The following is a 22,099-nucleotide window of genomic DNA, read 5'->3' as shown; positions in this document are numbered from 1 at the left end:
GTAGGGCTATGTTGGAACCCTCGGGGTGTCCAGGGAAGACCAGGAGCTCTGGCTGAGGGCTTGCTGGGGCTTCTCGGGGCTGCTTTCCTCTGTCGGTGCCCGCCAGCTCTTGTCTGTGCCGTGCCACCGCGGCCACGCCCGGGTGCCCCATCTTGGTGGGCGAAGGGAAGCCGACGGGCGAGTTAGGGGGCGAAGGCAGCCGGAGCGGGCCCAGGGCAGAGCTGCGAGCGAGGCCAGGCGTGGAAGCTGCCACCGTCAGCCCCGGCCGCCCTCCGTCATCCTGGCTTTTGTCGCGCCGCCCCACGTGGATGAGGCTGAGGCCTGGGTCCCGGGTGGGGACGGTGGCTGGGATGGGGCGCAGGCGAGACTCAGGAAGCCTGTCCGGAGGAGGTTTCGGCTGAAGATGCTCCCTGGATCCAGAAACAATCCACTGACCGTCCCAGGGCTGCTCTCTGCGGATCCCAATGGAGCCAGCAGAGGGAGATGGCGAGTCACCAACGCCTTCCTGCAGCCTGGTTGAGGGTGTGTGTGTGTGTGTGTGTGTGTGTGTGTCTCTCTCTCTCTCTGTCTGTGTGTCTGTGTCTGTGTGTCTGTGTCTGTGTGCCCAGTTACAAGGGAGGACCCTGGGAGCTCCGCCCCATCCTCTGGAGCTCCCAGGGGGCAGCTGTCAGATCAAGGATTTGCCCCCAAGTCTCAAACCAACAGCCCTCTAGACAATGCCGCTTGTTTCCCTCACTTCCTGCTCAGCCATGAAGAGGCCTGTTGTTTCTCTGGCCAAGAACATCGTCCTCCTCCAGCCCAGAAGGGAGGGATGTTTTGGGTGGGCTGATGCCATCTTTCCTCCCTTCTCCTCTTCTCCCTCTTGGCCGGATGCTGCACACCAGCTTGCTCCTGGCTAGTTGGATGCTCCTTCCCCATCCCCCACCCTTCCTCGGTGTCTCCCAGTCCCAGGAGGTGGTGTGCCTCGGTTGCCCGGTGAGGAGAGTTGCCGAATCTTCTGTTCCGGAGTCTGGCTGGCGGGTCTCCCCCTCCTGCTCGAAGCCTTGGGGGATCCCACTGGCTTTTCCCCTTTCTGAGGGCAGGGCTCCTCGGGCACGGTGGAAAGAACTCGGGCCAGCAGTTCTGCCTCCTTCCCCGACGTGCTGGGCACCGCTCTGGACCTCCATTTCCCTGTCCCAAGAGGAGGAGCCGAGGTCTCACGGTTCTCTTCCTTGCTTCTAAGTGCATTTGCTTTGGCTTTGCCCCTTCTCCTCTGGGTGAGCTAGTTCACTCTTTGCCTTTCATGTAGGAAGGGGCCATGATGGAGCGGGTCGAGGAGGTGGGGCTTGGGGTCGGGACAAGCCTGGGTTCCACTCATCTCTTTGGACACTTACGATGTGAATATGGTGTGATGTTGGGCAAGTCACTTAGTTTCTCTGGCCTCAGTTTCTTCATCTGGAAAGTAAGGAGGTCCAGCTGGATGGCCTCTGAGTTCCCTTTCAACCCTAAATCTGTGATCCTAATTCTCTTGACCTTGCTGAGCCTCAGTTTCCCCGATCTGTACAACGAGGACACTACATGCCATACCGCACGGGGCTGCTGGGAGGCTCGGTGAGCATGGGGCTCCGACCCTTTTGTCCCCACTTCTAATCGCTCCTGCCTGGGAGGATCAGGAGGGAGGAGAATGCCTCACCAGGTCTCGGCATCTCCCTAGCCAGCCAAGAGCAGCTGTCTTTCCATCATGGGCAGGCAGGGCAGGTTGCCACAAGGACCCAGATGCCCCTGGGTGCAGCATCCATTTTCCATTTTCCCCGAAGGGGGCTTTGGGCCACTTGGGAGGGCAGAGCTGCATGTTTGCTGGCCCAGGGGAGACAGTGCTGGACTTGACCGGAGTCAGGAAGTTGTTCAGTCATTTCAGTCACATCCAATCCTTCAGGCCTCTGTCTGGGGTTTGTTGGCCAAAGATCCCGGAACACTCTGCCATTACTTCTTCCAGATTATTTGAAAGATGGGGAAATGGAGTCAGGCAAAGTTAAGTGACTTGCCCAGGGACGTATAACTAGGAAGTATCTGAGACCAGATTTGAACTCGGGAAGATGAGCCTTCCTGACTCCAGGCTCATTACTCTACTTTGATACCCAGTGGCCTGAAGTCAAAAGATCTGAGTTCAAATCCAATCTTAGACACTTACTAGCTATCAGCCTCAGTTTCCTCCTCTGTAAAATGAAAATAATGAGCGTTGACTTCCCAGAGTCTTGAGGGTCAAGTGAGATATTTGTAAAGTGCCTTGTAAACCTTAAAACATGACTAATGCTAGTTATTATGATGTCCATTCTTTAGGGTCCAACTCAAATCCCTTACCAAGACCGTTTACTAATCTGTCTCTTTAAAGACATTTTTTATAGTCTTAGAATAAGTACTGTGTATTGGTTCCAAGGCAAAAGAGGGGCAAGGGCTAGGCAATGGGGGCTAGCAAAGTGTCTGAGGTCAAATTTGAACCCAGGACCTCCCATCTCCGGGCCTGGCTCTTCATCCACTGAGCTACCCCCTATTCTGTTTCTTTAACCCTGGCTAAGCACTTCCTAATCGGAAATTCTTTTTTCTGTTTGGGCGTCATCCTCAGATTTATTAGACTGCAGGGATCCGAGCCTCCTCTACCCTTTGTGTCCACCTAGCACTTCCCACAGTCCTTTGAATACAGCAGGTGATTACTAGGTGTTGGAACTAATGGAATTTCCCGTGCTCCGGGGCTGGCCAGGACACTGGGCCCTTGTCAGTGCTGGCAAGAGGAGCCTGGACACTCCTTCGTCCCCGTGCCAAGCCCCAGGAGCGGCCAGACTGCGGGAGGAGGAGCTCAGGAGCTGTCCTTCCTCCACAGCCGTTCCCTGAAGGCTCTGGAGCCTCTGGGAGGTGCCCGGCGTCTTCCCGGCAGAGAAAGGGTCCAGCCCGGAGCTCCTGCTGTTTGTTTTATTTACACACATCTCTCACCAAAGACTGAAAGAACAGAAACATTCAGGGCCAGGATGGGGCCCGGTGGGCGGGCGGGCGGGGTGCGGGCTGGGCGGCCATGCATGGAACATTGGGTCTGTGGGCGCACACGGGCGGCGGGGGGTGCCTGGCCGGAGAGCCCAGACCTGGCTGCGTGTCTGCGGGGGTCTCTGGGGCTGGGCGGGGAGGCAGGGCTGGAAGCAGGGCATCACAGGACCGGTGGCAGGGGCCGCATGCGAGACACTTAGTCCTTAGACGGCAGACTTGGCCGGGGAGGGAGCCAAGCCAGAACTCCCGAGCGATCCTCCTTCTATCGGACCCACCCAATCTCCCTCCCTCTTCCCTTTCCGGCCCGGGCCGGGCTTGGCTCTGGGCTCGCGGTGGGGGCGCCATCGGCAGAGGACAGGGGCTGGGAAGGACCGCCCGGGGCCCCGGCCTCCCAGGTGGGGCCAGACCCGCTTGGCGGAAGCTCTCTGCCCGTCCCGTCTCATGGCCCAGTTCCAGGCTGTTCGAGGGAGCCCCGACGTCTCTCCTCTCCTTTCCTCTCCTCTCGGGAGTCAGTTCTCCACTACGGCCACCAGAGGGCGTGCCCCTCCAGTCGCCCCGGCCCAGGTGAGAAACCTGCTTTCTCCCCCCCACCCCCCACCCCTCCTCCGGCTCGTCTGCCCAGACCTCTCCGCGGGATTAAAACAAACACGGAGTCTGGGGCCTAGATCCTCCTCCCGGGGCTTCTTCCTGGTGCACGGACCATTCCTTCCAATCAGAAAGCAGAAAAACCCGTTTCCCTGGCCCTGCCTGCTCTTTCTTGGGATTAACAGGCCCTGGTCTCCCCGGGAGCGCTCCTTCGTCTTCCTCGGCTTCCCAAAGTCTCTGTGGGCCGCCTCTTTCAGGAAGCCTTCCGGAGTCTCCTTCCTGCGAACGTCGCCTCCCTCCTCTAGGACCGCGGGATCACTGTGCCCGGATTGCTGGTCGTGCAGGGCAGGAGCTGCCGCGGGCTGTAAGCCCCTCGAGGGCATGTGTTGGGTCTCTATCCCCAGCGCCTCCCACGGCGTACTGTACACAGTAGGCGCTTCATATGGAGTCGTCGAGTTGAATGGATAGGGGTGGCTGGAGGGGGGGGGCGGCTCTCTTCCAGGTGGACGCGCACAAGCACGGGAGCGCGCAGGGCGGGGCGGGGCGGGGCCGGCCGGGTTCTGCATCAGCACTGCCGGGATGGGGTGCGGTGGACAGAGCCCGGGCGCTTGGGGATCTTCCGCCAGCGCCGCTTGTCCCAGCGGCAGAGCAGCAGCAGGCGGAAGGTGTCGCGGAAGGCCTTGTTACAGAGCGCGTAGCACATGGGGTTGATGGTGCTGTTGACGTAGCAGAGCCAGTAGCCCAGCTCCCACAGGGTCTCGGGCACGCAGTGGCTGCAGAAGGTGGACACGAGCACCATGATGTTGTAGGGCGTCCAGGTGAGGATGAAGGCCAGCAGGATGGCGCTCAGGGTCCTCGCAGCCTTCTTCTCCTTGACCAGCGAGAAGGTCTTGCGCTTGCTCAGCTGCTCCTTCCCTTTCCGCTTGGGCTCCTTGCCCGGCCGCTCGCGGGCCTTCTTGGTGGGCCGCTTGACCGTCTGCGGGGAGGCCCGGGGCGGCGGCTTGGCCGGAGGGGGCGCCTCGGGCCCCACCATGGGCATCTTGATGACCACCTCGAAGCCCGCCTCCTCTCCCTCGGAGGACGTCAGGGACTCCAGGTAGCCTTCGTCCTCCTCCTCTTCCTCCTCCTCCTTCCAGCTGTAGGAAGGGAGGAGCCGCGGCCCCCAGCAGCAGCAGCAGCGCCTGGCCGGGGCGTCGGGGGAGCCTTCGGGGCCCGGCTGGGAGCGCTCCGAGCTGCTGCTGCTGCCTCCGCCGAGGCCCTTCCCCGGCGTCTCGGAGCCCTGCAGAGCGGCCAGCTCCCGGGCACGGTTCTCAGTCTCTCGGTAGATGCGCCAGTAGAGCACGCACATGACGGTGACGGGGAGGTAGAAGGCGGCCATGGCCGTGCCGAAGGTGATGATGGGCTCCGACAGGAACTGGATGTAGCACTGGCCGGCCTTCACGGTCCGCTCGCCCACCAGGTACTGCCAGAAGAGGATGGCCGGGGCCCAGAGCACGAAGGACACGAGCCAGGCCAGGCCGATCATGAGCGCGGCGCGCCGAGGGGTGCGCTTGGCCCGGTAGCTCAGGGGCCTCGTCACCGAGAAGTAGCGGTCGAAGCTGATGAGGAGCAGGTTCATGACGGAGGCGTTGCTGGCCACATAGTCCAGGGCCAGCCACAGGTCGCAGGCCAGCGAGCCCAGGGCCCAGTGGCCCATGACCAGGTACGTGGTGTACAGGTTCATGGAGACGACCCCGATGATGAGGTCGGCGCACGCCAGGCTCAGCAGGAAGTAGTTGTTGACCGTCTTGAGCTCGCTGTTGACCTTGAAGGACACCAGCACCAGCAGGTTGCCCGTCACGGTGGCCAGCGAGAGCAGGCCTGTGGTGAGGATGATGAAGGCCACCTGCCAGGGGCCCTTCACCGGCTCCAGGACCGTGATGTTGGGGCTCACTGCTGGGGCCGCGGACACATTCATGGCAGCAGCTGCCGGGCTACATGGGAGGTGCAGCGGGCTGGGGAGAGGAGCCTTCTCCCTGAGCTCAGGGGCCCGCCCCTTCCTTGGGCTCACGACACCCCAGGGCAGGGAGGACACCACTTCTGGGCTACCTTAGGCCAAGAGCAGCACCTGAAAGGAGACAGGAGCAGGGTCAGCACTCTCCAAGGGCAGAGGGGGCTGGCTGATGGGAAGAGCTCTGGACATTCCTTAGCTATATAAACCTGGGGGAGTCACTTATCTTTTCTCAGCATGCTCACGTGCCAAGTGGGATTGTCCACTGGGGAGGAGGTAACAGACCATGAGTGGTCAACTGGAGGCAGCCTGCGTGCCAGATGTGGGCCTTGACCCTGGAAAGGGCTGGATTGGCTGGTTTGATTTTTCTCCCCCAGAGAGATTAAGGAAAGAAATTGGGATTTTTTCTTCTTTCCCCCCTTTTATCCCAGAATGCCCAAGTGTTATCTGGCATTTGATGGAAAACAGATGTGAATGAGTCAGAAGAGATGAATCTTTTGTTTCGAAACCATTACTTTCTTAGTATCAACTCAAGGGGAGGGCAAAGGCTAGGCAATGAGGATTGAGTGACTTGCTCAGGATCACACAGCTAGGAAGTATCTGAGGCCATTTTTGAACCCAGGACTTCCTGTCTCCAGACCTGTCTTTCTATCTACTGAGCCACCTAACTATCACCCATCACCCCCACTTCTAATTCCTCAACCCCTCAGCTGTCTCTCAGGCCATCACCTGTGCACTGGCTAAGTTCTCTGCCCATCCCCAGACTGACAACTTGGTGAACCAGTCCTGCCCTATAGTGTCCTCTTCTCTTGGGTCCTCTGACCCCACTACTGCTGAGCTTGCCTTGCGGATCTCAGCCCTGGATCACCCCCACCATCCACTGCCTTTGCTCCTCCTCCCGTGCTGTTGACTGGGTCCAATATAAGTTGATGTGAGGTTATCCACACTGGGCTCTCACCACTGCAAAGCAATCCTTTTAACGGCTCCTCAATTGACTTCCTTTCCCACTCACCAGTGACTCTCCTGCACTTTTTCATCCTTACTCACACTGCTTGTGGCTCCCCCTGCCCACTGCCTTCTCGGGCCAAGAACTTTTCCTCCTTGTTCACTGAAAAAAGAGAGACCACTTGGCAGTGAGGGCTCCCTCTTTCCCCTGAATCCCACATCACCAGGTTGTCTTCTGCCACTCTCCACCTTTAACCCTCTGATAAAAAAAATGGCCCTTCTCCTTACCAAGGCAGGCCCCTTCCATTTTACTTGCCTTCTCCAGCAGATTGCTCCCTTTGTCATGCCCTTTCTCTCTTATCTTCCATTTCCCCCTAATCACTTACTGTTTTCCTACTGCCTACCAACATGCCCATCTCTAAGCTGCAATCTTAAAAAATTCTCACTTATCCATCTGTCTTTTTTTTTTTAACCCTTACCTTCATCTCAGAATCAATACCATGTTCCAAGGCAGAAGAGTGGCAGGGAGCAGGCATTGGGAGTTAAGTGACTTGCCTAGGGTCACCTAGCTAGGAAGTGACTGAGGCCAAATTGGAACTCAAGACCTCTTGCCTCCATGTCTGGCTCTCTATCCACTGAGCCACCTAGCTGCCCTCAATTACCTATTTTTAACTGGATATCCTGTAGCCATGACAAATTCAACATGTCCCCAAACTGAACCCATTATCTTCCCCTCACCACTCTCTTCTTCCTCACTTCCCTCTTACTTCAAGGGCACTGATACCCTCCTAGTTCCTGAGGCTCATAAATTTAGGGGTTACCCTTGATTCTTCACTCTCTCTTAACTCCCATCATTTGTCAAGACCGTCCTTGTTTCCACCTTCCTGGCAATCTCTCATCTACCGCCCCATCACTACCACTACCCTGGTCTGTGGTCCCGGCCATCGCCACCTCATGCCTGGAGGTGCCACAGTCATGATGGTCCCTGTCTCACATCTCTCCCCACTCCAGTCCCTTAGCTACCAAACTCACATTCTTGGGCACAGACCTGACTGGCTCATCTTGAACGTCTCAATAAATTCCAGCACCTCCAGGTTATAACCAGGATCAAGTAGGAACCTGCCTTCCTCCCAGCTTTCTAGTCTTATTACCCATCCTTCCCCTCCAGATAGTCTTCAACCCAGGAACAAAGAGGGCCTCCTTCCTGTTCTTTACCCCAATCAAGCCATCCTCCCTCTTCTTGGAAGGTTCTCCCTCCTTTTCTCAGCCCCCTGGCTTCTTTGAAAGCCCCACCTTCTGGAAGAAGCATTCCTCCCCCCTCCTTAGTCCCGGTGCCTTCCCACCAAGCCCACTCCCCACTTATCCTGTAGAGATCTCGTTTGTGCCCTGATGCTCCTTAGGAGCAAGGACTGGGATTTTCATTTTTTTTTTATATTTCTTTGTATCCCCAGACCTGTAGCACAGTGCTTGGCACACCGTAGGGAATGAAAAATACATGGCAATTGACTGACTGGAGGCATCCAAAAAGGAACAAATTTGGTGGCAGGGTCTGTTAGGGAAGGACCTGGTATCAGCACGTTGTCATGGAAACACATCTGGTCTCAGAGTAAGATCTGTGTTTGAACCTAGATCCAGACAGTTGGTGGAGTAACCCCGGGCAGGTTATTTCCCCTTTCAACCTTTTAATTTCTTCTTCTCTAAAAAGGGGATTGGACTTGATCTCTGGGTTCTTCGTTTTGAACATTCCCTGTCCTATCAGCCCAGCTCTCACATCCTAGGACTTTAGGTCTCCAGCTTAGATATTCTAGGTCCTACAGTCCCTTCCTGCTCTGATGTTCCATTTTCTTTTCTTTCTTTTTCTTATTCTATTTTTTAACCTTGACCTTCTGTCTTAGAATCCATGCCAAGTATTGTTTTCAAGGTAGAAGGGTGGTAAGGGCTGAATGACGGGGATGAAGTGACTTGCCCAGGGTCACACAGTGAGATGTCTAAATTCACATTTGAACTCAGGACCTCCCGTCTCCCATGTCTGGCTCCCTAATTACCGAGCCATCTAGCTTCCCCTTGACATTCCATTTCCCAAGGAACCAGGCTTGAGGAACCACACATCAAATATTATGGGAGAGGATTCTTGTCCAAGTTGGGTTCGACTCCAGGGTCTCTGCTCGTGGCTCTGCCCCCTCCTTTTCCAACTTTGCCTGCCAAGATGGAGGCAAAACAAAGCAATGATAATCTTGGGCCAGGACTGCCCTATAGGATGGCCCTGTGGGTATTCCGTTGGCAACCTCCTGGCTTCTCTGAACTCTGGTGTGTTCCTTCTTTTGGGGCAGCAGGCAAGGGAAGAGGCTGGGAGAAGGGCTACTTGGTGGGCATGTGCAGAGGGAGGTTAGAGGCCTGGTATTAGGAGGCTAAGGGCAAAGAGAAGCTGGTGGAGGTGGGGAATGGGGAGAGGGTTCGAGTGTCACGAACCCCATAAGGCAGATTTTGAGAGGGAAAAAAGGAAGGAAGGAAGGAAGGAGAGAACTTAAGTGAGGCAGCCTCAGCATCTCAAGATCTTTCTCATGCCTTCTTTTTTGAGCGCTGGGGCCCTATTTTGGGGAGTGTGAGGAGCTGTGCATCCTTTGCCCAGGAACTAGAATGCTTATCTGGGATGCTCTTCCCTTCTGCTGGGGGCTGGGCTGTGAAAAGAAAGGACAGAGAAGCAGAGAGTGAGGGAACAACCTGCTGGAGAAGGAGGAACAGAGATTATTAGGAGGCATGAGCCCCAGATCAGAGAGAAAGAAAGGAGGTGAGGAGTCAAGTATCAGGGCCACTGGAAGACTACTGTGACTCCAGGGTGCTCCTGAGGTGGATCTTGGCTTAAATTTCACCTCAGGCACTTCTGAGCTAAGTGACCCTAGGCAAGTCATTTATCCTCTGCCACAGTGGATAGAGAACACCGGTCCTGGAGCTGGGAAGATCTGAGTTCAAATCTGGATCGAGACATTTCCTAGCAGTGTGACCCTGGGCAACCCTTTTTTCCTGTTTCCTCATCTGTCAAATGAGCTGGAGAAGGAAATGGCCAACCACACCTGTGTCTCTGCCAAGAAACCTTCTCCTTTTACAGATAGCGCCAGAGATCCAGAAAGGGGCTGGGGAGCTTATCATGCTTTAGGCCGCCCACCCCAAGGGATGACCAGGAGCCTCTGAGGGTAAGGAGGAGGGATGCCAGGGACTCCTGGGAAGAGGTCACCCAGCTAGCTGGGGGCAGAGCCAAACCCAGAATTAATGCATCCTTCGTCCCAGGCTGGGGCTCTCTTGCTTCTTAGCTGCCCCTGTTCCTCAGGTGAACCTTAGGGGATGATGGGATGGTGGGATGATGGGAGAAACCACTTCCAACTGCTGGCACTGGCTGGCTGGAGCAGAATCCCACCTGCCCTTCCTCTTAACCCTTTGGAGCTGTGCTGTTCAAGCCTTCCCCTCTGCTTTGTCCAGAACTTCACAAGAGCTCTACCTGTTGGAATATAATTAGGACCCTCTACCAAGGGAGCCATTAAAGCTTGGAAGTATGGCTGTGTGCCTCGTGCTCAAGAGTGGGCTAGGACAGGAGTCAATATGGCCCATTGGCTTTTTTTTTTTAAGCCCTCACCTCCCATTTTAGAACCAAGACTGTGTATTAGGTCCAAGGCAGAAGAGGGGTAAGGGCTGGACAATGGGGGTTAAGTGACTTGTCCAGGGTCACACAGCTAGGACATCTCCTGCCTCTAAGACTGAGCCAGCCACCTAGTGCCCCCTGGCCTACTGACTTGCCACACTATGTCCTTCAATTTGCCAGCGGGGAAGGCTGGGGCCATGGAGGAGCTGCCTGGGTGCTCATGGTGAGGGAGGACCTTCCTGGAAGGGTAGCGGAGCTGAAGTCCGGTGTTTATGTATCATGCATAGAGGGCTGGTCTTGGGGCCAGGAACACCTGAGCTCCAACCTGGCCTTAGACACTATTAGCCCCGTCACTGTCCCTTTCTCTGCCTTAGTTTCTCCATCTGTAAAATGGGGGTAGTACGAGCATCTCCTTCCCAGTGTTGTCGAGAGGGAATCAGTTTCTCGGTTGATCACGATTATAAATGGGCTGGGTAAGTGCTATGATGATGATGATGATGATGATGATGATGATGATGGTGATGGTGACTGTTGTTAGTAATCTACAGAGCTTGGTTTAGGGGCTGTTCTCCTCTGGCAGCAGGAAATTAAACAAGCAGGATGGACTGGGTGGGGGCTCCTGCTTCCTCCTTCCCTTTGTCCATAGGACCTCTACCTCTACCGCCTATTCATGCTCTGCATTCTCTGTGATGTGGTCTGAACTGCCTCTCCTTGGGGTGTGCTCCCTCCCTCCCTCCCATGAGGCCCTGCCAAGGAAGGCTGCCTGGTCCCTGGCTTGTGATTGACCCCTCTTTAAAGGAAGAACACCAGAAGAAGCCACTGGAGTTATGTTTGGGATTACCCATACTGCTCTGCCCCTTCCATTGGACAAGAAGAATAAAAGCTGCACAAGGGATGAGAGGGAAGTGGGGGGCTTCTGGCCAAGAGGTCAGTCTTGCACCACAGTTGGCTTTGTTCCAATCCCAGCTCTAGATTTACTACTGTGTGACTCTGGACAAGTCACTTCACCCCGTTTGCCTCAATTTCCTCCTCTGGAAAATGAGCTGGAGAAGGAAATGGCCAACCACTCCAGTATCAAGTTCCAAGAAAACCCTAAATGGGATCGTGAAGAATCGGACAGGATTGAACAATAATAGTGGTCAAGTCCTCTTCCCTCCTTTCCCCACTTTGGCCTCAGTTTCCTCCACTGTAACATGAAGGAGTTGGACTAGATCCTCTGTGAGGTCCCTCCAAGTTCTAAATCTGTGACCCTTAATAGTCTTCCGATGTCAAATTCTGTGATTCTAGCTCAGTTTGGCTTCAGGAGCTGGAGGGCTGGGAGTTGGGGAGGTCCTGAGCAAAGTCAGAAAGGAAAGGGGAGAACAGGAGCCCTAGGGGTACCTCTCTGGGTCTCAGTTTCCCCCATTTGTAAAAGGAGGGGTTTCCACTAAGGTCTCCTCTAGCTTTAGAGCTGTGACCCTTTGACTCCTGGAGGCCATCTAAACAAGCCCACTTTGGCTCGTGGCTTCTGGTCTCTGCCTGGAAAGCCCCCTGGCCACCTTCTCCACTGATTTGTTGAAATCCTCACCATCCTTTAACACCTCCTCCAGGAAGCCTTTCCTGCCCTCCCAGACCTGGATGACCTTCCCTCTCAGAGCTCACAGGACTCTAGGTTTGTGTCTGTCTTCTGGTATAAAAATGAGCATTTAAGGATTTGCAATGCTCGAGAGCTCCGAGTGACCTCAGGCGTCATCTGGTCCAACTCTGTCATTTTACAGATGAGGAGACTGAGGCCCAGAGAGGGAGTGACTTCTCCAAGATCACACAGCTAGTAAGTGGAAGAGATCAGATTGGAACCTAGATCTTTGGGTTAAGCTCTGTGTCTCATCCAGACCTGGTGCCTAGCACACAGTAGGAGCCCAGTCAGTCTTTGTTAAACATATGAGGGAAGGGGAGGAATTGAACTTATGAGAATTTCCAGGGAGGATCCTCCCCTCCCCATAGCTTCCCCTCCATCCCTCCCCACTTAGCTCTCTGTCACATACCAGGGAGTCCCCGGGGAAGCCTCCCTCATTAGCTCAGCTCGCCAAGTGCCTGTTTCCAGATTTGGGCTGTTCTGAATCTCCCCAGGTATGTCTTTTCTTTCTCCTTCAGGGAAACTAAGGCAAGACAAAGGCTCATGGGGTCGCCACCTTTCAGTTTCCATGCTTAGAGGGTTCAGTCTAGAGCACGGCCAGTGACAGATTGAGCTGTCTGGTGGGAGAGGCAAGGACAGGCTGGATTGGAATCAGAGGTTCTGGGTTCAAATTCTGGCTCTTTCCCTTATTGCCTGTGTGACTTGAAGCAAGTCCCTTCCTTTTCTGGGTCTCAGTTTCCTCAGTTATAAGATGAAAGGGTGGGACTAGATCACTTCAAAGGTCCCAGCCTGCCAGCTTCAAATCTATCCATCTTTAGGAGCTATTGGAAGAGTGAGTGCAGAGGCTTGACCTTGGCTATGTCAGGAGATGGAAGAGATCAGCAGACCCAGAAGGGATGAGCCTTGCCCTGCTTCCACAGAGATGCCAAGAGGGCGAGAACCCCAGGCAGGAAGGTACAGCCCTGTCCAGCGGTGGAGCCTCCGCAAGGGAAGGGCGAGGCTCTGAGAGTCCCACTTAGTGCTCCCAACTGTTCCTTTCCCTCAGCTTCCCTCCCTGCCCCCCAATACTAGGAAGAGAAGCTGCGGCAAGACCAGGCGGAGACAGAAAAGCCCCTGCAGGCATCCCAAGTGGCTCTGGGAGCCCTGAACAAGACTCTCACCTAAGGAGCTCCGGGACTCCGACGCTCCCTGTTCTAAGGTTCCTTCTCGCTCTGCCCATCAGGCACTGGCAAATGGAGCTGTCTTAGTGGAGGCATCCAAAAGGAGTCCCAAAGACGGGGGATTGTCAGAGCCCTTAGAAAGTGGGACGGAGAACAGCAGAGTCCTGCCATTGGAGCTGGGGGAGACCTTTGAGGAGGACAGATTCTGAGAGGGAAGAGCCTTGGAAACACGGGAGGGACACTTCGGAGCTAGAAGTCAGAGAAGCTAAAGTGTCAGAGCTAGAAGGGACCGCGGAGCACGGACCCGAGATCATACAACATGGAACGTCCGAGCTGGAAGGGATCCGAGAACCCAGAAGAGACTGGAGGAGGGGTTTTAGCGGAGTCATTTCCAGGCCTCCAAGGGACCAGAGAAGGAAGGAAGGAAGAGGCTGCTCTGCACCAGGTCCTGGGCTCAACTGCTAACTAACATTTTGGTCCTGGCTACAATGGGGGTGGGGTGGGTGCTTTTCTGATCCCCGTTCTGCACCCAGGCGGACAAAGGATGGATGGCAAAGAAGTCAAAGGCACCCAAGGGCAATGGGCGAAGGAAGGCAGTTTCTGCCCAGGGCCAGAAGGAGACTCCAATGGGGAATTCAGTGGGCAATTCGGAGCTCTCAGCACCTATAAAAAGCCTGGAAACGTCTGCTAGGTCAGCCGGTCACTCACACCAATCCCTGACTCCCCATGCTGTCCAGAAAAATTCCTGCTAGAGCAATGCCCTCTGTGAGCCTCAGTTTCCCAATTTGTCAACTAGAGACAAGATAGTGCAGTCCCAGGGTGGTAAAGACAGCACCCCAAAGCTCCAAATGCCATCATTCGAGTGAGCAAACAAAGGTGGTCAGGGCCTCCCACAGCGACCAGATTCCCTAGAATATCCTGTCCCATCTCTGGCCTGCTCCGTTGCCCCCCTTTGCCCCCCAGCTTCCTGAAGACAAGGATTACTCGCGTGGGTAGCCAGGGAGAGCGGATTCCACCGGAGGAGTCCTCCCTTTGCCCCTGCAAGCTTTGGTGTTCTCATCTGTCAAATGGGGCTAACCATGATTACTCTGCTTCCCTTTTAGAGATGTTTAGAGCATCCAAGAAGATCCTGGATGGGGAAAGAAGGCGTGTGAGTGTGCGTGTGCATGTGTATGTGTGCGTGTGTGTGCAGGTGTGTGTGTAAACGCTAGAGCCCTCTCCCAATGCTAGCTGATAACCCATAAGACTCCTGGTCCTGTCTGCTGCTCCTCCTCTTCCCCATCTCTCTCTGCCTCCCGCCCTCTCCTTTCTTGGCGCTCTCCCTCCCTTCACCCCCTCCGCCCCCCGCATTTCTGTGTCGCCCATCACCATGGCACCCACTGCAGAACAGAAGCCGTGCTGGCTTCACCAACTTCTTTCCGCAGAGCCGCTCCCCACCCAGATGGGAGACGTTCTCTCCCGGCCTTCCCTGGCCCCGGATGGCTTCCAATCCACAGGTTCTCCGGGAGCCGCTTCCCTGCCTTCCCCCTCCTTCTTCCTGGCCTCACTCTTTCCAGTTCAGGGCCCCCCCAGAGCCAAGAGACCCCTGACTGGGCCTGCCCATCTTCCCCCTCCATGGAGCATTAGCAGGAAACTGAGCCCCCCAGGGCTCGGGGAGAAGCTGAGGAAGTGAGACCCAGGGGATGGGGGAACAGAGGCAGCAACAGAGCCATTCACTTGGGAGAGGGGAGCTTCTAGGTGGGCAAGGCACTTTTGGGGTACAGGGTACTCCCCAAACCTGCCATTTCCCAGGAGTCACTTCAAAAGGGAGGGCAGCTAGATGGCCCAGAGATGGATTGGATCTGGGCTCCAATATGACCTCAGGCACTTCCTAGCCAGGTGACCCTGGGCCAGTCACTTCACCTCATGGCCTAGCCCTTACCTGCTCTTTTGCCGTGGAACCCACACCCAGGGTTGATTCTAGGGTGGAAGATGAGGATTTATAACCCCCAGAACAAGGGAGGGGAGAACCTCTTCATTGCCTGGGTGCTACTGATCCTTTGGGGAATGGGGTATGTGTGTGTCCCCTCTTGTCCCTTTTCCCAGGGGTGTGGACTTGACATCTGGGTGCAGATGCCCTTTGGGTGCCTGCTTGTTTGGGTCTGGAGCATGCAGAGACTCCTGCACGGGGGGGGGGGCCTCCCTTGCACCCCGAGGCCCCAGGCACACACTGGGAATTCAGGGTTTAGAATGGGGGGGGGTCCTTCAAACTGTGACCTTGGGCAGGTGCCTCCCCCTCCCGAACCTGCCTTCTCTCCTCTCGAGGCCCTGGAGGGTCCCTCCCGTTTTGGATCCTCTACATGACGTCACCTGGGTGAGCGCCTGGGCGACAGAGTCAGGTGTGTGAGTCGTGCCAGGGTGGGTGACTAAAGCAAGGTCTCTCCCCTCTCGGCACCCCAGGCTATAGGGCGGGCACCCACCTCGAGCTTTGGGTGCTCCTTCTGCCAGGCTGTCAGGGTCAGTCCATCCTGGGGGGGGCTGCAGGCAGGTGCAGTTGGCTGGGCACCAGGAACCCTGGGGGAGCAGAGGAGCCAGGCTCTTGGCACGGGAGGTGCTGGCACCGGTGGAGAGGCACCACCCTCCCGGCCAGTTCACCTGATCAGCGCCAGGTGACAGCTGCCATCTGGCTTCTCAGACCCTCTCCCTGCCCTCTGCAGCACCTGCTCTCCGTGGGGCTGCCGGATCAGAGGGCTCCCATTCATTTCTGACCTAGGAGGAACCCGAGGCCCCCGAGGCTACAGGGCAGCCCCCCTCCCCAGCCCCACTCTGCTCCTCCCCCCTCCAGCGTCGCGCAGCCTTCCCTAAAAACATCTGATTCATACTCTGAGATGGGGGGGGGGGGAGGATTAAGAGGCGAGAGCACTCTCCATTGACCCTTTCCTCCCCGGGTTCCCAGGGGCGACAAGCCGCCGCCCCCACGCCGAGACTATCGGCCGCTCCAAAGAATAGTGCCCCCCCACTTGCCCCCTCCCCAAAGCCCGGAGTCCCTGTTCGCCCTCTCTCTCCCATCCCGCGGAGGCGGCTACTCACCATGGGGGTGCGCGAGGGAGGAGGGGTCCGCTGGGGTCTCCAGTCCCGCTCCCTCCCCAGGGGGACAGCGTCCTCTCGAGGGACCAGGACACCTGGCTCCCCCGGGGAGCTTCGTCCTGTGCTGGCAGCAGGAGAAGAACTGTTGTTGATTGGCATGTCCCACCCCCTGGCACGACAGCCCCTGGGGAGGGAGGGAGGAGGAACGAGGGAGGAGCTGGAAGGGAGCGGAGAGAGCTCGGAGCTCGGGGTGGCCCTTGGAGGGCAAATCTCCCCCCACCCCCCAGGGCCGGGGTTGGGACAGGAATGGGGCAGGGCTGCGGGGGGGGGGGTCCAGGATGCACGAGAAGAGGAGAGAAGGCGGATACGGAGAGAGACAAACACCCACGCCCACAGACTGCACACACACTCGAGGACACACCATAGTCTCCCCCCGAGAGGCACACGCTCACATCCTCACACGGAGAAGCGCTCTTCCACGGCCGCAGCAGCACGCCGCCAGGGTCCCCCGCCCCAAAGGGCCCCCCAGAGGGCCGGCGCTCGGGAGGCCCCCGTACCTGGCTGCAGAGCCCAACGGGCCTCCTTCACACGTATGTGCCTTCCGTGCCTCATGCAGGTACACGAGATCCCCCCTCGGCTCCCCTCCCCCCTCCCCGCCCACACTGCCACCCTCCCACACAGCCATACTCGGGGCTCTCTGTTCTCCCTTCCCGTCTGTTTGGAAATGACACATTCGTCCTCACGTGAGAATCTCCAGCCTGGAGCGGACCCCGGGGCTGCCTGGTCTGCTAAGACCCCGGTTTCGGGGGCCCTGGGGTGCGAGGCACCCGTTCTCTCAGACCCTGGCCCCCTCCCTGCTGCACCTCCAACTTTCACTGGGAAGGAGAGACAGACAGACAGACAGACAGACAGACAGGCAGGCAGGCAGGCAGCCACGCAGCCAGGCAGGCAGACAGACAGCTCTCCGCCCCGCCTGTCAAACTGTGTCTCCCCCCCTCCCACGCAAGGTTCACAACATACCTGGAGATGGCACACCTCTCCCCTTCCCTCCCGTCTAGCTCCCTCCAGGCTCCCCGGCCCCCTGGCGCCTCCCCACGGATGTGCCGCGTGTGTGTGGGCAGCCCCCAGCCAGGGACGCAATGGCCGGCCCTTCTTCCTGGGCTCCCCCTCCTCCAGGGAGCAGCCATCTGGACGCTGGCCAATCGGCCCAACATCGAAGTGTTGGGTTTATGTGTTCGAGTTTCCCAGAAACAGAGCCTCCCGGGGCCCTTTGCTATAGAGACCTGGGCCCTATCCCTGCCCTCAGGGCCCGGGACCTCCCGGAGAGGGGAGGAACAAAGGCACAGTCGGGGCCTCCCCCTCCCCCTCGAGAGATCACTGCCTGTCCCCCCCTGCCAGGGTCCAGGGGGTTGTGGGGAGGGAGTCTGCGGGAGGCAAGGGCTCAGGAGACCTTGAAGAGGATTTCCGAGGTCCTAGAACGACCTCCCTTCTCGGGGGGTTCTGGCATCTGACCCGACAGCCCCCAGCATTCCTCCTGCCTGGGATACTCTGGGAATCCCTGGTTTCCTTGGAGCCCTTCCTCAGAGGCCTGGTCCTCGAGGTGTCCTTCCAGCTTCTCTCTAGTATCGGTGGGATCCCTTTTCCAGTGCCGCTGCCTCTTCTCTTAGAATGTGCCCTTCTGGAGGGCAGCCAAGGACTCTGTCCTTCTTCCTGTCCCAAGGGCCTAAGGCACAGACCTGGTGGTAGTAAATGCTTAGTAGTAACACAGGACTAACCCACTCCCCTGGAGCCTCAAGGGCAGGTCTGGAAGAAACCTAGAATGTCACAGACCAGACAGATCCTAGAACACAGAGCCTCAGGGGCCATATTACAAAGAACCTCAGAGTTTGGAGGAATCTGGATACACAAAATATCAGAGCCAGAAGGGACCTTAGAACACAAGATGTGAGAGCCAGAAGGGTCCTCAGAACACAAGATGTGAGAGCCAGAAGGGTCCTCAGAACACAAGATGTGAGAGCCAGAAGGGACCTCAGAACACAAGATGTGAGAGCCAGGAGGGACCTCAGAACACAAGATGTGAGAGCCAGGAGGGACCTCAGAACACAAGATGTGTCAGAAGGGACCTCAGAACACAAGATGTGAAAGCCAGAAGGGACCTTAGAACACAAGATGTGAGAGCCAGAAGGGTCCTTAGAACACAAGATGTGAGAGCCAGAAGGGTCCTTAGAACACAAGATGTGAGAGCCAGAAGGGTCCTTAGAACACAAGATGTGAGAGCCAGAAGGGACCTCAGAACACAAGATGTGTCAGAAGGGACCTCAGAACACAAGATGTGAGAGCCAGAAGGGACCTCAGAACACAAGATGTGAGAGCCAGAAGGGTCCTCAGAACACAAGATGTGAGAGCCAGAAGGGACCTCAGAACACAAGATGTGAGAGCCAGGAGGGACCTCAGAACACAAGATGTGAGAGCCAGGAGGGACCTCAGAACACAAGATGTGTCAGAAGGGACCTCAGAACACAAGATGTGAAAGCCAGAAGGGACCTTAGAACACAAGATGTGAGAGCCAGAAGGGTCCTTAGAACACAAGATGTGAGAGCCAGAAGGGTCCTTAGAACACAAGATGTGAGAGCCAGAAGGGTCCTTAGAACACAAGATGTGAGAGCCAGAAGGGACCTCAGAACACAAGATGTGTCAGAAGGGACCTCAGAACACAAGATGTGAGAGCCAGAAGGGACCTTAGAACACAAGATATGAGAGCCAGAAGGGTCCTTAGAACACAAGATGTGAGAGCCAGAAGGGTCCTTAGAACACAAGATGTGAGAGCCAGAAGGGACCTCAGAACACAAGATGTGAGAGCCAGAAGGGACCTCAGAACACAAGATGTGAGAGCCAGAAGGGACCTCAGAACACAAGATGTGTCAGAAGGGACCTCAGAACACAAGATGTGAGAGCCAGAAGGGACCTTAGAACACAAGATGTGAGAGCCAGAAGGGACCTTAGAACACAAGATGTGAGAGCCAGAAAGGACCTCAGAATACAAGGTGTGAGAGCCTGAAGGGTCTTTAGAACACAAGATGTGAGAGCCAGAAAGGACCTCAGAATACAAGGTGTGAGAGCCTGAAGGGTCTTTAGAACACAAGATGTGAGAGCCAGGAGGGACCTCAGAACACAAGATGTGAGAGCCAGAAGGGACCTTAGAACACAAGATGTGAGAGCCAGAAAGGACCTCAGAACACAAGATGTGAGAGCCAGAAGGGACCTCAGAACACAAGATGTGAGAGCCAGAAGGGACCTCAGAACACAAGATGTGTCAGAAGGGACCTCAGAACACAAGATGTGAGAGCCAGGAGGGTCCTCAGAACACAAGATGTGAGAGCCAGAAGGGACCTTAGAACACAAGATGTGAGAGCCAGGAGGGACCTCAGAACACAAGATGTGAGAGCCAGAAGGGACCTCAGAACACAAGATGTGTCAGAAGGGACCTCAGAACACAAGATGTGAGAGCCAGGAGGGTCCTCAGAACACAAGATGTGAGAGCCAGAAGGGACCTTAGAACACAAGATGTGAGAGCCAGGAGGGTCCTCAGAACACAAGATGTGAGAGCCAGAAGGGACCTTAGAACACAAGATGTGAGAGCCAGAAGGGACCTCAGAACACAAGATGTGTCAGAAGGGACCTCAGAACACAAGATGTGAGAGCCAGGAGGGACCTCAGAACACAAGATGTGAGAGCCAGAAGGGTCCTTAGAATACAAGATGTGAGAGCCAGAAGGGTCCATGTCAGAGCCAGGAGGGTCCTTAGAACTTAGAATACAGGACAGCAGAACTAGAGGTAGATCACAAAAGGTCCGAGATGAAATAAACCTCGGAATGGGGAATGTCAGCTGGGAGGGCCCTCAAGGAGCCTGGAATGCCAGCCCTGGGCAAGACCTGAGAACACAGAATATTAGTCTGGGAGATCCGGAGCCCAGGCCTTTGATCCTGCCATTCTGGAAGCTGTGGCCCTGGGAGAGGATATGGATGGCTCATTGGTCCACAGGGAGCCTTTGAGGGCAGGGACTGAGTTCTAAGCAGAGCCTGCCCCAGCTGGTAATGAGGAGGGATTCTCTACAGCCTTAGACATCAATTGCTCTGAGTCGGGCGGGCACTCAGGACTCCCTGTCCCCAGGGGTGGCTCTGAGGTGCCCAGTGCCCGCGATAGCTAGGAACAGAGGAGGTGCCCTCTCAGGTCAGGCAGCAGCTCATCTGTGAGAGGTCAGGGAGTTGGGATCTCAGGTCTGCCCAGTCTCCTGCTCCCCTGGGAGGGGGGACCTTGCCTGGCCCTCCCTTTACCAGGGCAGCGGACCATGAGGCCCCGGCTGTGTGCCATCCAGTCTGGAATGAATGAACGAACGAGAGTGGCTGCGGTGGGTGAGGGCAGCAGCAAGGGGAGCCAAGGAGAACTCTTCGGGTCCCCTTTGCCGACAGGGGTGACAAGGGTGCTTTGCTCCTCTGGCTGCCAGATGCTTCTTGAACGCTTTCCTCTGAGCAGGACATTCAGGGGTCGGAGGATGGGGGTGCGCTCCTAAGAGCCCAGGGACAGGGGGCTGGAGCTGTGTTGGGGCCCAGCCACTGGCTATGAGCTGGGGACTCGGAGCCCCAAGACAGGAGCGGCCCAGTCCTCTGGGACTTTCCACTCTGCAGGAGGGGATTCAAAAGGGAAAAACAGAAGTCAACGGGAATGGGTGGGAGGGAGGGAGAGGACCAGCAGCCCACAGGAATAGGGTGGGGGGAGCCCGGAGAGCCCCTCTAAGGTTGGCCCGGGCTCAGTGGGGGGGCTTGGATGAGTCTAAGCAGGGTTGGGGTAGATGGCCTCTAAGGCTCCCTTCCAAGGCTTCCTTCCAAGGGAGGGCTCTGTGCGTCAGCCATGGGGACACTGAGGCAGGACCACGGTCAAGGCCAGGGTCAGCGGGGCTGTGGGTGGCTCGGAGGTCCCATCCCGGCCGCCTAGCTCAAGCACTGGTCCTGCCACCCTCCCTAGTGGAGCCTCCCCCGCACCCGAGCCCGATTTAGCCGGAGGGAGGGAGGGAGGGAGGGAGGGAGGCTGGGAACAGTTTTTTTTTATTTTAAGCAGCCTGTAGCGCAGCACGAACGCATTTCTGCTCCACAAAAGGATCCTAGAAGAGGCTGCGCAGGTGCAGATGGGGGGCAGGGAGGGAGGGCAAGAAGGGGGTGGCCAGCCCCCCAAGCCCCCCACCCCGAGCAGTGGGGCCTCCTGCCTCCCTGGGGCCCACTAGGCTGAGGCTGACCCTGGTCACCCCCCACCCTCCAGCACCTCACATGGGGCTTTCAAAGGTCCCCAGCAAGCCTTTGAGCTGGGCTGGCTCATCTGATCTTGCCATTTGGCATTGGCCTAGGCTCGCTTGGCCCCGGCCCTGGGCAGCGATCCTGGCCAGACCCCCCAGCCTCCCTGGGGTCACCCTGCTCAGCTCCGTGGCGTCATCAGAGGATGGGAGCCCAGAGAGGTGAATCCTCCCTCTCCAAGCCACACAGCCCGGGTGGATCGAGGCAGGGCTTGGCCTCGGGTCTTGCAGAGTCCTCTGCTTACATCATTGCAGCCAACCACTGAGGAATCAGAGCTGCAAAGCCACAAGGCCTTCTGCGGGGCAGAAAGTGGCTACGGGCCCTGCCCCTGGTCAGCTAGCCAGGGTCCGAGGCAGGATTTGAATCCAGCCCTCCTGCCTCTAGCCCAGTGTTCTGGCCAGGGCTAGCTGTTCTAACTGCTGGAGGACCTTTGGCGGAGGGCCTGGACTGGGAGGCTGCCGGCTGGATGGTCCTGGCTGTCCTTTAACATCTGAGTTTCTTCCTCTGTCAAACGGGGAGGCCGAGGCTGATCCAGGCGTGTGAGGGAGCCTCGGAGGAGGCATCTGCGCAGGGCTTGGCAAGCCGTCACCCATTCCCCGCTGTAAGCTCCTATCCACAGGCGTGCCTCGTGCCCAGGGTCCAGAGCGGCCCTCAGCCCCCCCCTTCGGGCACTCCGGCAGCTTCTGTCCGAGCCAGCAGCTCCACGGCCTGCTGAGGGGGCCTGGGGGGCAGGCACAGCCCGAG

At 56.9% G+C, this 22,099-nt stretch overlaps 1 protein-coding gene across 2 annotated transcripts; it reads right to left on the bottom strand.

The window, feature by feature from the left end:
• Positions 1 to 2,932: 2,932 nt before the first annotated feature.
• CHRM1 (cholinergic receptor muscarinic 1) lies at positions 2,933 to 16,134 on the bottom strand. Of its 2 annotated transcripts, XM_016423592.2 has the most exons (4): positions 16,014 to 16,058; positions 15,404 to 15,497; positions 6,549 to 6,698; positions 2,933 to 5,707 (listed from the first exon to the last, which is right to left on the bottom strand). In XM_016423592.2, exon 4 carries the CDS (start codon positions 5,555 to 5,557, stop codon positions 4,166 to 4,168), a length of 1,392 nt encoding a protein of 463 aa, XP_016279078.1. In that variant the 5' UTR covers positions 5,558 to 5,707; positions 6,549 to 6,698; positions 15,404 to 15,497; positions 16,014 to 16,058; the 3' UTR covers positions 2,933 to 4,165. The 2 variants fall into 2 exon arrangements, with proteins under 2 accessions (XP_016279078.1, XP_007497795.1); XM_007497733.3 differs by lacking the exon at positions 6,549 to 6,698 and having other exon boundaries at positions 16,014 to 16,134.
• Between the last annotated feature and the right edge of the window lie 5,965 nt (positions 16,135 to 22,099).

The sequence above is a fragment of the Monodelphis domestica genome, chromosome 6 (assembly GCF_027887165.1).
Source record: "Monodelphis domestica isolate mMonDom1 chromosome 6, mMonDom1.pri, whole genome shotgun sequence".
NCBI classification, from domain to species: Eukaryota; Metazoa; Chordata; class Mammalia; order Didelphimorphia; family Didelphidae; genus Monodelphis; species Monodelphis domestica.
This window is presented reverse-complemented; position numbering and strand designations above follow the sequence as displayed.